At 30.5% G+C, this 14,438-nt stretch overlaps 3 protein-coding genes across 4 annotated transcripts; 2 read left to right on the forward strand and 1 right to left on the reverse strand.

Moving 5' to 3' along the window:
* Nucleotides 1-118: 118 nt before the first annotated feature.
* Nucleotides 119-827, forward strand: LOC130448172 (COMM domain-containing protein 10-like). Its single transcript, XM_056785418.1, has 2 exons — nt 119-179; nt 231-827. The coding sequence occupies exons 1-2, from the start codon at nt 148-150 to the stop codon at nt 784-786; spliced, it is 588 nt and encodes a 195-aa protein (XP_056641396.1). The 5' UTR covers nt 119-147; the 3' UTR covers nt 787-827.
* Nucleotides 828-1,490: 663 nt separating this feature from the next.
* On the reverse strand, nt 1,491-2,965 carry LOC130448173 (CD2 antigen cytoplasmic tail-binding protein 2 homolog). Its single transcript, XM_056785419.1, has 2 exons — nt 2,546-2,965; nt 1,491-2,482 (listed from the first exon to the last, which is right to left on the reverse strand). Exons 1-2 carry the CDS (start codon nt 2,697-2,699, stop codon nt 1,677-1,679), a joined length of 960 nt encoding a protein of 319 aa, XP_056641397.1. The 5' UTR covers nt 2,700-2,965; the 3' UTR covers nt 1,491-1,676.
* Nucleotides 2,963-14,207, forward strand: LOC130448174 (high affinity copper uptake protein 1). Of its 2 annotated transcripts, XR_008910306.1 has the most exons (6): nt 2,987-3,110; nt 4,891-5,014; nt 7,927-8,054; nt 8,227-8,322; nt 9,647-10,640; nt 11,085-14,207. XR_008910306.1 is itself a non-coding variant. In XM_056785420.1 (5 exons), exons 2-5 carry the CDS (start codon nt 4,895-4,897, stop codon nt 9,846-9,848), a joined length of 546 nt encoding a protein of 181 aa, XP_056641398.1. In that variant the 5' UTR covers nt 2,963-3,110; nt 4,891-4,894; the 3' UTR covers nt 9,849-10,912. The 2 variants fall into 2 exon arrangements, 1 of the variants encoding a protein (XP_056641398.1); XM_056785420.1 differs by lacking the exon at nt 11,085-14,207 and having other exon boundaries at nt 2,963-3,110; nt 9,647-10,912.
* The last annotated feature ends 231 nt before the right edge of the window (nt 14,208-14,438 follow it).

Raw genomic sequence — 14,438 nt, forward strand, 5'->3', positions numbered from 1 at the left:
TTCAATGTGTTCAACATTGTTAAAACGTACCTTTTTGCGAAAATAAACAAAAAATTGAATGGATATTTAAACCGGTTAAGCCTATAAATTTATAAAATAAGAAGAGGGAGGTGACATTTTCCTTGTTTACCTTGTCAAAATATAAATATGAGTTTAAAGTGGATTCATGTAAATGAAAGGTAATATCTAATAAATACTGTTATATTTATTAAAAAAAAAACTAATTTTAGATTAATAAAAGGAATAGAACTAATAAATTCTGTATCTACAAAAAAATTCAAATTGTTGCTTATTCATATAGTGAGTTCCAAAAGTGAGGCTATCTTTACAGACGATGAATTAAAGAAATTGAAAGAATCCCTAAAATTAGATGACGATTCTCTTCAGCTTCTTATTCAATGCATTTCTCACATATTCAGTCAATCTACCAAAGTAATATTAAAACCAACATCTTTATACAAACAATTAACTGAACAACTCAATATAACCGAGGAGAAATCTGAAGAATTCGTGAGGATATGGTGTAAAAAAACAAACGAAGATTTCGATAACTTTAACAATAAAATGAAACTCGAAAATTTATCATGGGAAATAAATATACAGGGTGCGGATCAAATTAACAATAAACAAAGTGTACCGATTGCCAGAGTTCAATTGCAATTAACAAAATCGGATAACGAGAAAAAAGAAAGGGTCGTAATGGAATTCGATCGAACCGAACTTCTACAATTATATAATAATTTGGAAAAGATACAAGTTAAATTAGATCAAATAAATAGTGTTTGAAAATGTATGAATATAAAATAATAAAATACTTTTTTTTACAATTTTGTACCGTAATTACATCACCCTGTAATATCCTTATCAGTATTCTTCTCTACTACCAAATAGGATATAGCGATTTATAATTCTACGTTATCAAAATTTAATGGTCTTCATTGAAATTCTGTTTATTATTTTACATTAATAACTAACTCTAAACCATAGAACTACGCTAGTGACGCGTTTGTGAACGGGTAAAGTTTCATGAACGCTCAATATCCACCGATCTATAATTATTACACTCAAGGCATTGCTTGACGAACGTACTTAGGGATTCTGTGAGGTATATCAAAATTCGTAGTTTCGACCTTAGATAGTTTCAAACTAATCGTCAACAATCTTAATATAATTAATCTGTGATTCTATTTGAAACTATGAACTCTAGCTCGTTTTCAAATAATAAAGTATCGGTATGTCTAATTAGTAGTTCATACTTAATCTTTTAGAAAGTGTTAGAACAAATGACGTGTTATGAATGATCTAAATATAGGTGATCTGTGGAACAAGCTCGTTATACTAAAAAAAATTTTCTCATTCTATAATTTTAGGAAAGTTGAAGTGAAATATTTAGATTTTTTTCGATTTTCCTAATTTGAGATTAAAAATTGGTCGTTTACAGTTACTGGTAATACATTTTATTGCAATTTACACAAAGGAAACTTGTATGGTTTTTTTTAGGTTAGCCATGTAATTGTGTCACCCTGTATTATATATTTCTTGTAGAGAACGTCAGTAATTATGAAAAATAAGATTTTAAGACACTGTAAAAAGTGAAATATATTACAAAACAATTGTTATGATGAAAATTGAAATCCAATTAAATAAATTTTCAAATTTATCAAATAATAACAAAATTATTCATACAATTCGAAATCTATTCTTTCTAATGAATAAAAATTAGTGTTTTCCCCGCACTTTCTAACCATCACTCCGCTTTTAAAATAATTTTCTTGGTTCCATTTTACCATTTGCGAAGTGGTAAACGGACCGTGGGTTTCTTCGTCTTCTATTTTCCATTTAAACTCCCACGTCAATTCGTTACTTTTACTACTCGTAGTTTCCTCCTCTATTTTCGCTTTTTCTTTTTCGTCGAAATCGTCCGCGTACATGTCCAATTCTGGTTCTTTGGTGGGTTTCTTTTCGCTTCTAGCGATTTTGGAGTGGATCTGCTCGTAGGTTTCTTGGTACACGTCCATGTTACCTTGTTTCGTCAATATTTCGTTTGCTATTTCTGTTAAATCAGTCACGTCTTTGGAATCGATTAAAGTACCCGCTTTTTTACGTTTCAGCCTTTCCACGCTCGATAATTTCATATCGGCACCTCCTAATCTTTTTAGAGATTTATTCACGGTTTCTTTTGGTTTCATGTATTTCAACATTTTTTTGTAGGCTTTTATTTCGTCGAATTGGTCGTCTTCGCTTTCCGTATCACTTTCCGAACCTAAACCTTTTTCGTAGAGGTTATATTTTTTATCGCTACCAGCATTAGCTTTTATTTTTTCCCAATCTATATTGTCCAACCAACTATCTCTTATTTCTTTTTCGTTGTTCCAAATAAAGTGACCGTCTCTATCGAAATGCCCTTCTTCCATTTCTTCATTCATATTGAATGCAGTTAGTTTTTGTTCTCCATCTAATCTTGCTATACCTTCTTCTTCACCTAAAACAAAAAAATAAATATAATTAATAACATATTTAAAACAAAATTTTGATAATTTATTACCTTCAATGTCATCAGCTTGTAAAACGTTGTCTTCATCGATTTCATCGTCTTCTTCATCGCTATCTAACGTGTGTTTTTTATTAGTTTGACGCCCGGTATCATTTGCTTTAATTTTAGTTTCCATAAAAGCGTTATCGTAATTTCTTTTAGCCATTTTATTTACAAAAACGAAAAATCGTACCAAAACATCTAACAAAACATCGACGTAATATTTAATTCTTCTTTTTTTATTTACTTGATATAACAATGTTAAAAATAAAGTAGCTGTGAATCGCGCAGCACGAGACCAATTTAAAAAAAATGTGAGTTTAATCGATTATAAGAAATATTTTGTGATAAAAAATAGTTTTTTTTAATAAAAATTAAATCAAATAATAAAATTTAAATAATTATTCTATTATAACTCTCTTTTACATAATGACCTTGAATAAAATATGACATAAGCTATTGACATTTTGAAATGGAAGGTGACAGTCGCGATCTACTTCAAAAATGTATTAGTATGAAAAATGTCAGTTTGGTGAGTGGTTGTGCATTTTTTTAAAAAGTGAATAAATATTCAAAGGTAATATTTAAATATATTCTCACTTGATAATTCTTTATCTGATATAAATTATTTGTGAAATAACTGAAACATAACCTTAAGAATAACCAAAACAGAATATGAAATGGCTGCTTTAATATAATTTCGAAAGTTTTAAATATATTTGAATTATTAACGAAAATTTTAAATGTAATAAACAAAGTTAAAACATTCAATTACTTTTTACAAAATCCTTTATTGATTTTAACAATTATTATCAAGAATTTTTGTTTTGTTTTTAATATGTAATTCAATTAATTTAATTCATTTTTTTACTATTTCCATATGCTAAAAGATAGTATTACGAGGTCCATTACATAATTTTGAAGAATGAAACGCTTTCTTGTGAAATTACGTTTCAAGTCGAACATAATTCGTATTATAAATGTGATGTAGAAATTAATTTGGAAATTCCATTCTACAAAAGTACCTTTTAAACCAGTTTGTTGAGAAATTATAAAGAATCGTTTTGTTTATTTTTTTTTTAGTTTGAAATATCCTCTCCTTCCAAGAATTGTTTATTTAAATACATGTATTTGTGTTATTTACCATCAAAATATTGTTATTTATCATTATTTTTGAAAAATGCGATTTCAGTTTCATTTTTACCTCAATTTTTTTTTAATATTTTCATACTAAAGACAAAACGACGATGTTGTATAACAAATTCTAATTTAATTGAATGTTTTATGTACGGAAATGTCTTAATAATTAAAGAATTCGAAATTTGGGTGTTGGAGTTTTCAAAAACTGATAAGAACCCTCGGTTTAGTATTGATAATGGGTTATCAGTAAATTTATATTTCACCATGGACAAATCTAATCAAAGTGTATTAGAAGTGAACAGAAAACTATAAATTTCGTAATGACTTTCACATTATTAATCTTTGTGGTTCGAATCTGGAGTATATGATGTCTAGAAAAGCAATTTGATGTTGTTTTTCAATACAAAAATATACCGTGTGCAATCAAAAAGTGAAATTTTTCGGTTTACTTCATCCGAACGACTGATTTTTTTATTTACACGTGTCCAAGTGCCACATATCGACGTAAACATCTGCTAAATTTCGTTTAACGGCGAATTTTTGTCAAAATTTTATTTTATGAAAAAGAATTTTTTGTTTGTTCAAAACAGCCGATAAAAAATTAATTTAGGTATTTCTAGCGTGACTTTGCCACACGTGTTTATAAAAACAAACACATTTTAACCACGTTACGTATCTGTTATTCACGCTTATGAGCTTTGGAATCTTGTAATCGCTTTTATTTTTTTAAATTCCACTAAAATCGAAAGAAAACGTGCCAGATATTTCGATTTATCACTTAAAAATTTTAGATTTCGTTTAACGACTTGATTCGGGGCCGCTTGAAAGTCATTTTTGGTCATTTGGAGCTTGGAAATTGTTTCCGCCCCAAATCATAACTGATCTCCTATCAAAAGGCGACTAATTTATGAATAAAACAGTTCCCCGTTGCTCCAGAATCCAATGATCGGTAAATAATCGCCTATCTGTTCGATTCCTTTCCAGGATTTGGGGCCCTGTCGCGGGTCTCCATTTACACGTGTATTTAGAGCCACTTCAAGTCTTTCCCGACCCTCAGGAGCCCTTAAATATCGTCTACTGCCTCCTTTCGTAGCTACCGTGTCCTAATTTTTTTTTGGCGTTGAGTGTATGTTTCCTCTATTGAGATTTTTTCGTAAAAGTTTGATTTGTTTTGTAAAAAAAATGTTCGTTGGTGAAATCCGTGTATAACTTTTTAGAATAATGGACCATTCACAACATACTTTACACGAAGGTCATGAAACCATGAATCACGACCATATGCATATGGACCATACGAAACATATGCACGGCGACGTCGGCCATAGTATGATGCAGATGTATGTAAGTAAATCCATTTTTTTTTTATAAATATGTTTCGTTATAATAATTATCAAACTTACCTCGTAAATATCCCTCGTATACGATCTACGTTCTAATTTTACTAAAAATCTTACCGAAACAACAATTTTTCAATATATTTCGTTATATCATTTATCGAACCCACCTCGTATATATCCCTCGTTAACGAAACTACAATATTTCGAAATATTAATTTTTTTTTTGAGTTTTCAATATTTTTTGTTACATAAATTATCGGGCCAACCTCGTATATATCCCTCGTAAACGAAATTTCTTAGCAAAACTACAATATTTCGAAAAATTGATTTTTTTTTCGAGTTTTCGATATTTTTTGTTACATAAATTATCGAACCAACCTCGTATATATCACTCGTAAACGAAATTTCTTAGCAAAACTACAATATTTCGAAAAATTGATTTTTTTTTCGAGTTTTCGATATTTTTTGTTACATAAATTATCGAGCCAACCTCGTATATATCCCTGTCTGTCTTAACAAAACTACAATATTTCGAAAAATTGATTTTTTTTTCGAGTTTTCAATATTTTTGTTACATAAATTATCGAACCAACCTCGTATATATCCCTGTCTGTCTTAGCAAAACTACAATATTTCGAAAAATTGATTTTTTTTTTCGAGTTTTGAATATTTTTGTTACATAAATTATCGAACCAACCTCGTATATATCCCTGTCTGTCTTAGCAAAACTACAATATTTCGAAAAATTGATTTTTTTTTTCGAGTTTTGAATATTTTTGTTACATAAATTATCGAACCAACCTCGTATATATCACTCGTAAACGAAATTTCTTAGCAAAACTACAATATTTCGAAAAATTGATTTTTTTTTCGAGTTTTCAATATTTTTGTCACATAAATTATCGAACCAACCTCGTATATATCACTCGTAAACGAAATTTCTTAGCAAAACTACAATATTTCGAAAAATTGATTTTTTTTTCGAGTTTTCAATATTTTTGTCACATAAATTATCGAACCAACCTCGTATATATCACTCGTAAACGAAATTTCTTAGCAAAACTACAATATTTCGAAAAATTGATTTTTTTTTTCGAGTTTTCAATATTTTTTGTTACATAAATTATCGAACCAACCTCGTATATATCACTCGTAAACGAAATTTCTTAACAAAACTACAATATTTCGAAAAATTGATTTTTTTTTCGAGTTTTCAATATTTTTTGTTACATAAATTATCGAACAAACCTCGTATATATCACTCGTAAACGAAATTTCTTAGCAAAACTACAATATTTCGAAAAATTGATTTTTTTTTCGAGTTTTCAATATTTTTTGTTACATAAATTATCGAACCAACCTCGTATATATCACTCGTAAACGAAATTTCTTAGCAAAACTACAATATTTCGAAAAATTGATTTTTTTTTCGAGTTTTCGATATTTTTTGTTACATAAATTATCGAACAAACCTCGTATATATCACTCGTAAACGAAATTTCTTAGCAAAACTACAATATTTCGAAAAATTGATTTTTTTTTCGAGTTTTCAATATTTTTTGTTACATAAATTATCGAACCAACCTCGTATATATCACTCGTAAACGAAATTTCTTAGCAAAACTACAATATTTCGAAAAATTGATTTTTTTTTCGAGTTTTCGATATTTTTTGTTACATAAATTATCGAGCCAACCTCGTATATATCCCTGTCTGTCTTAACAAAACTACAATATTTCGAAAAATTGATTTTTTTTTTTTGAGTTTTCAATATTTTTTGTTACATAAATTATCGAACCAACCTCGTATATATCCCTCGTAAACGAAATTTCTTAACAAAACTACAATATTTCGAAAAATTGATTTTTTTATTTTGAGTTTTCAATATTTTTTGTTACATAAATTATCGAACCAACCTCGTATATATCCCTCGTATACAAAATTTGTACCAAATTTGATCGAAATCCTCACAAAATCACAAAATTTTGAAAAATTAATATTTATTTCGAGTTTTATAATAAATTTCCTGATATGAATTATCGAACCCGCCTCGTATATATCTCTCGTATACGAAATTTTTTCAAAATCCTATCGTAACTACAATTTTTCAAACAATTAATTTGTTTTTTGAGTTTTTAATATATTTCGATATCATAATTATCAAACGTACCTCGTATATATCCCACGTATAAGAAATTTGTATCAAATTTCATCGAAATCCTCACAAAGTTACAAAATTTTGAATAATTAATATTTCTTTCGAGTTTCTAAAAATATTTCTTTATATTAATTATCGAACCCGCCTCGTATACGAGATTTGTTCCAGTTTCGCCAAAATTCTAGCAAACAATATTTCGAAAAATGAATTTGTTTTCGAGATTTTGATATATTTGAAATAACAATTTTTTAATTTCGTTATATAAATTATGGAACCCACCTCGTATATTCCCCTCGTATACGAAATTTATTAGCAAAACTACAATAGTTTCAAGAATTAGATCGTTTCTAGAAGTTCTACATTTCGTTATATTAATTATGAAACGTACCTTGTATATACCCCTTTCAATCGTTATAACAAAACGTATACGAGAGTCGTTCTAATTTTACTGACATCCTTAGAAAATTAGAATTAATTTGAATAATGTGGATCCCTGGATACTACAACAAAAAATATCATTTAATGAGTTTAAATATCGAAAGTATATTAAACGAGGTCAGATCTATATCAAGATGTTTTTATCGTTTAAATTGTTGCAAGTGAATGCGATTTAAATGTTATACGAGGATGATTCGTTCAGTAGAAACCACGTACAACATTTTTTTGTACGATGTACAAAATTATTTGTGGTAATGAATCTGGCAACGTAGCACCTGCATGTGAGGATGTAAATTGTATTTTACGTATTTTCCTTACAGTTTTATTTTTCTTCGTCTGCCACCGTACTATTTTCCGATTGGAAATTTACTACGACCGGAGGTCTGATTGGATCTATGATAGGAATATTTATAATGGCGGCTTTATACGAGGGACTCAAATATTTTAGGTAAAAAAAAATGTGTGACGTATAAAACGTAAATTAATTTTCACGTCTTCAAAATTTTATATTTCAATTTTGTTGTTCTGTATCTCATAAATTCGACTCTTCATCTTGGTATATTTATTTTTAATCGTCTAAATAACGTTTTTCAAAAAGATTTTTTTTTCTCACTTTGTAGAGAATATCTATTTTGGAAAACGTACAATTCGTTACAATATAGAGCGGTTGCGATTCCAGAAAAGAACCAATCACACGAAGAACCCCAAATAGTGCAGTAAGTATTTAAAAAAAAAAGTTTGTTTATCAATATTTATTTATCTATATTGAGTGTTGATATACTTAATAATCAGTAATAACGTATATCAATAACCGTCTATATGATAAAAATAATGTTTTCCTCGAATTATAAACTATAAAAACAAAAAATATTTTCATAATAGATTGTGTTTTATAGCTCTTATATACGGATACACTATCTGGCAACGTCGCGATTGTCTGATGTTTATTACAACGCGCCAGTTGAAACACCAACGATATTGTGACTGTATTTGATTAAATTAAATGATATTGAAATTTGTCTCTCTGAATCAATTGTTAGAATAGAATGAAATTTTTTTGGTGTTTCACAGCGAAAAAGCAATTTTGGAAATTAATATTTACAAAAAAAAATGTAAAAAGAAACTTTGAAAATAACCTTCGTGTAATGACCGTGGAATTGTAGACTTGTTGAAAAATAATTTAGAGCTTTACTTTTTTTACGTGTTACTTTTATGTCATTTGTACCATAATAATGATTCCAAAAGAACGAAAATGGTTTGACGTTATTACGTGTTATTTTTATGTTGTTTGCACCATTATAATGACTCCAAACGAAAGAAAAGTGACGTTATTATGTGTTATTTTTATGTCATTTGCACTATAATAATGATTCCAAAAGAACGAAAATGGTTTGACGTTATTATACTTACTTAATCTGATGTTTCACTATTTACAATCACTTCAATCACGTTTATTCTGTGACTTTTAAAATTAAAATCTGAAATTTTAAAGTTAAGTTACACTCAATTAACCCCCCACCCCTACTTGAATGATATAACTTATCAGTACTTATTTTTTTTTCGAAATTTTTGATCCTATAACTGTAATACGCGCCCCTATACGCATCCGCTATTTGTCTGGTTTTTTGCGAGACATTCTGTATATTTATGTTACACGTATCAAAATTACGAAAAACATATAAAAAAGTCTAAAAAGTAAAAAATTTGAAGTATTTATTACGAAACTATTAATATTTATAAGTAAAATATTTTTATGTCATTTGCACCATAATAGTGATTAGAAAAAAACGAAAATCGTTAATTCATGATAAATGTTTAGCTATTTTTTTGCCATTATGTTGTAGGTATTTTAATATTTTCTTAGAACCCATCAATATTCTAAAAAGTATTATTAAGTACGATTAAAATATTTAAAACTATCGTAACTAATATAAACGATGTTTATTCCACGAACTTATCTAAACGATTATTATTTCGTATTATAATTAAATAATATTTGAAAAAAAATTGTTTATTCATTTATTTATTTATAATTTACAGTCCTTCGATGTTGAGCAAGATGCATTTCCTGCAGACGTTCCTGCACATGGTCCAAATGGTCATATCTTATTTTCTGATGCTGATATTCATGACGTACAACACGTGGTTGTGCATATCGGTGGTATTCGGTGCGGGCGTCGGCTATTTTCTGTTCGGTTGGAAAAAATCGGTCGTCGTCGATGTAACGGAACATTGTCACTGATATAGGAAATTTAAATACGCAGTATCTTTTAGGGCTTTAAAATGATGACAAAAAAGAAATAATCAAACAAAAAAAAAATAATAACGCGTAAACACTAGTGTGATAAGATAAAACTTGTATTTAAAAAAAAAAACGAGAAAAGTCTGCAGTCAAACGAGATTTACGATATTCAATATGGCGGTGTTTGGGGTAAATGGCGCGAGAAAGATGATACGAGGGTGATGTCGAATGTTGTTGATTATTTTACTATTAAGTTCGTGGTTTTTAATTCTAAAGGGTCATTTTTGATAATTTCAAAGCGATTTTGTAGATTTTTTTCGTTTTTATCATAGATAATAATTTTGGGAAAAAAATATCGATAAAAAAATCTCTTTTTTGACTTCCTTTTATTCATTTCGTCGTTTCCTCGATTATATACAGGGGGAAAACAAAATTTAACGAAAACTACTGGAAGGAAATGGAAAATATAGTCAGAGGGGAGTGGAAGTGTTGGAAATTGAAAATACGGGGGATGATTGATAAACAAAAAGATTCGGTGGATAATTAAAAGCGAAAAAACGAAATCGAGACAACGAGGGGTGAGTGAAAAGTTGGAATGAGTTCAAAATAGAAAAAAAAATGGTGGAAAGGTGAAGAAAAAGGAAAATTGTCGTGAAAAAGTAACAGAAAATGATCGTTTGATGGTCAGAGGGGAGTGGAAGTGTTGGAAATTGAAAATACGGGGGATGATTGATAAACAAAAAGATTCGGTGGATAATTAAAAGCGAAAAAACGAAATGGAGACAACCAGGGGTGAGTGAAAAGTTGGAATGAGTTCAAAATAGAAAAAAAATGGTGGAAAGGTGAAGAAAAAGGAAAATTGTCGTGAAAAAGTAACAGAAAATGATCGTTTGATGAAGTTTGATGGTCAGAGGGGAGTGGAAGTGTTGGAAATTGAAAATACGGGGGATGATTGATAAACAAAAAGATTCGGTGGATAATTAAAAGCGAAAAAACGAAATCGAGACAACGAGGGGTGAGTGAAAAGTTGGAATGAGTTCAAAATAGAAAAAAAATGGTGGAAAGGTGAAGAAAAAGGAAAATTGTCGTGAAAAAGTAACAGAAAATGATCGTTTGATGAAGTTTGATGGTCAGAGGGGAGTGGAAGTGTTGGAAATTGAAAATACGGGGGGTGATTGATAAACAAAAAGATTCGGTGGATAATTAAAAGCGAAAAAACGAAATCGAGACAACGAGGGGTGAGTGAAAAGTTGGAATGAGTTCAAAATAGAAAAAAAAAAATGGTGGAAAGGTGAAGAAAAAGGAAAATTGTCGTGAAAAAGTAACAGAAAATGATCGTTTGATGGTCAGAGGGGAGTAGAAGTGTTGGAAATTGAAAATACGGGGGATGATTGATAAACAAAAAGATTCGGTGGATAATTAAAAGCGAAAAAACGAAATGGAGACAACCAGGGGTGAGTGAAAAGTTGGAATGAGTTCAAAATAGAAAAAAAATGGTGGAAAGGTGAAGAAAAAGGAAAATTGTCGTGAAAAAGTAACAGAAAATGATCGTTTGATGAAGTTTGATGGTCAGAGGGGAGTGGAAGTGTTGGAAATTGAAAATACGGGGGATGATTGATAAACAAAAAGATTCGGTGGATAATTAAAAGCGAAAAAACGAAATCGAGACAACGAGGGGTGAGTGAAAAGTTGGAATGAGTTCAAAATAGAAAAAAAAATGGTGGAAAGGTGAAGAAAAAGGAAAATTGTCGTGAAAAAGTAACAGAAAATGATCGTTTGATGGTCAGAGGGGAGTGGAAGTGTTGGAAATTGAAAATACGGGGGATGATTGATAAACAAAAAGATTCGGTGGATAATTAAAAGCGAAAAAACGAAATGGAGACAACCAGGGGTGAGTGAAAAGTTGGAATGAGTTCAAAATAGAAAAAAAATGGTGGAAAGGTGAAGAAAAAGGAAAATTGTCGTGAAAAAGTAACAGAAAATGATCGTTTGATGAAGTTTGATGGTCAGAGGGGAGTGGAAGTGTTGGAAATTGAAAATACGGGGGATGATTGATAAACAAAAAGATTCGGTGGATAATTAAAAGCGAAAAAACGAAATCGAGACAACGAGGGGTGAGTGAAAAGTTGGAATGAGTTCAAAATAGAAAAAAAATGGTGGAAAGGTGAAGAAAAAGGAAAATTGTCGTGAAAAAGTAACAGAAAATGATCGTTTGATGAAGTTTGATGGTCAGAGGGGAGTGGAAGTGTTGGAAATTGAAAATACGGGGGGTGATTGATAAACAAAAAGATTCGGTGGATAATTAAAAGCGAAAAAACGAAATCGAGACAACGAGGGGTGAGTGAAAAGTTGGAATGAGTTCAAAATAGAAAAAAAAAAATGGTGGAAAGGTGAAGAAAAAGGAAAATTGTCGTGAAAAAGTAACAGAAAATGATCGTTTGATGGTCAGAGGGGAGTAGAAGTGTTGGAAATTGAAAATACGGGGGATGATTGATAAACAAAAAGATTCGGTGGATAATTAAAAGCGAAAAAACGAAATGGAGACAACCAGGGGTGAGTGAAAAGTTGGAATGAGTTCAAAATAGAAAAAAAATGGTGGAAAGGTGAAGAAAAAGGAAAATTGTCGTGAAAAAGTAACAGAAAATGATCGTTTGATGAAGTTTGATGGTCAGAGGGGAGTGGAAGTGTTGGAAATTGAAAATACGGGGGATGATTGATAAACAAAAAGATTCGGTGGATAATTAAAAGCGAAAAAACGAAATCGAGACAACGAGGGGTGAGTGAAAAGTTGGAATGAGTTCAAAATAGAAAAAAAATGGTGGAAAGGTGAAGAAAAAGGAAAATTGTCGTGAAAAAGTAACAGAAAATGATCGTTTGATGGTCAGAGGGGAGTGGAAGTGTTGGAAATTGAAAATACGGGGGATGATTGATAAACAAAAAGATTCGGTGGATAATTAAAAGCGAAAAAACGAAATGGAGACAACCAGGGGTGAGTGAAAAGTTGGAATGAGTTCAAAATAGAAAAAAAATGGTGGAAAGGTGAAGAAAAAGGAAAATTGTCGTGAAAAAGTAACAGAAAATGATCGTTTGATGAAGTTTGATGGTCAGAGGGGAGTGGAAGTGTTGGAAATTGAAAATACGGGGGATGATTGATAAACAAAAAGATTCGGTGGATAATTAAAAGCGAAAAAACGAAATCGAGACAACGAGGGGTGAGTGAAAAGTTGGAATGAGTTCAAAATAGAAAAAAAATGGTGGAAAGGTGAAGAAAAAGGAAAATTGTCGTGAAAAAGTAACAGAAAATGATCGTTTGATGAAGTTTGATGGTCAGAGGGGAGTGGAAGTGTTGGAAATTGAAAATACGGGGGGTGATTGATAAACAAAAAGATTCGGTGGATAATTAAAAGCGAAAAAACGAAATCGAGACAACGAGGGGTGAGTGAAAAGTTGGAATGAGTTCAAAATAGAAAAAAAAAAATGGTGGAAAGGTGAAGAAAAAGGAAAATTGTCGTGAAAAAGTAACAGAAAATGATCGTTTGATGGTCAGAGGGGAGTAGAAGTGTTGGAAATTGAAAATACGGGGGATGATTGATAAACAAAAAGATTCGGTGGATAATTAAAAGCGAAAAAACGAAATGGAGACAACCAGGGGTGAGTGAAAAGTTGGAATGAGTTCAAAATAGAAAAAAAATGGTGGAAAGGTGAAGAAAAAGGAAAATTGTCGTGAAAAAGTAACAGAAAATGATCGTTTGATGAAGTTTGATGGTCAGAGGGGAGTGGAAGTGTTGGAAATTGAAAATACGGGGGATGATTGATAAACAAAAAGATTCGGTGGATAATTAAAAGCGAAAAAACGAAATCGAGACAACGAGGGGTGAGTGAAAAGTTGGAATGAGTTCAAAATAGAAAAAAAATGGTGGAAAGGTGAAGAAAAAGGAAAATTGTCGTGAAAAAGTAACAGAAAATGATCGTTTGATGGTCAGAGGGGAGTGGAAGTGTTGGAAATTGAAAATACGGGGGATGATTGATAAACAAAAAGATTCGGTGGATAATTAAAAGCGAAAAAACGAAATGGAGACAACCAGGGGTGAGTGAAAAGTTGGAATGAGTTCAAAATAGAAAAAAAATGGTGGAAAGGTGAAGAAAAAGGAAAATTGTCGTGAAAAAGTAACAGAAAATGATCGTTTGATGAAGTTTGATGGTCAGAGGGGAGTGGAAGTGTTGGAAATTGAAAATACGGGGGATGATTGATAAACAAAAAGATTCGGTGGATAATTAAAAGCGAAAAAACGAAATCGAGACAACGAGGGGTGAGTGAAAAGTTGGAATGAGTTCAAAATAGAAAAAAAATGGTGGAAAGGTGAAGAAAAAGGAAAATTGTCGTGAAAAAGTAACAGAAAATGATCGTTTGATGAAGTTTGATGGTCAGAGGGGAGTGGAAGTGTTGGAAATTGAAAATACGGGGGGTGATTGATAAACAAAAAGATTCGGTGGATAATTAAAAGCGAAAAAACGAAATCGAGACAACGAGGGGTGAGTGAAAAGTTGGAATGAGTTTAAAGTGGAAGAAAAAGAAAAGAAGAACGCCAG

Source organism: Diorhabda sublineata, chromosome 8 (genome assembly GCF_026230105.1).
Source record: "Diorhabda sublineata isolate icDioSubl1.1 chromosome 8, icDioSubl1.1, whole genome shotgun sequence".
Taxonomy (NCBI): domain Eukaryota; kingdom Metazoa; phylum Arthropoda; class Insecta; order Coleoptera; family Chrysomelidae; genus Diorhabda; species Diorhabda sublineata.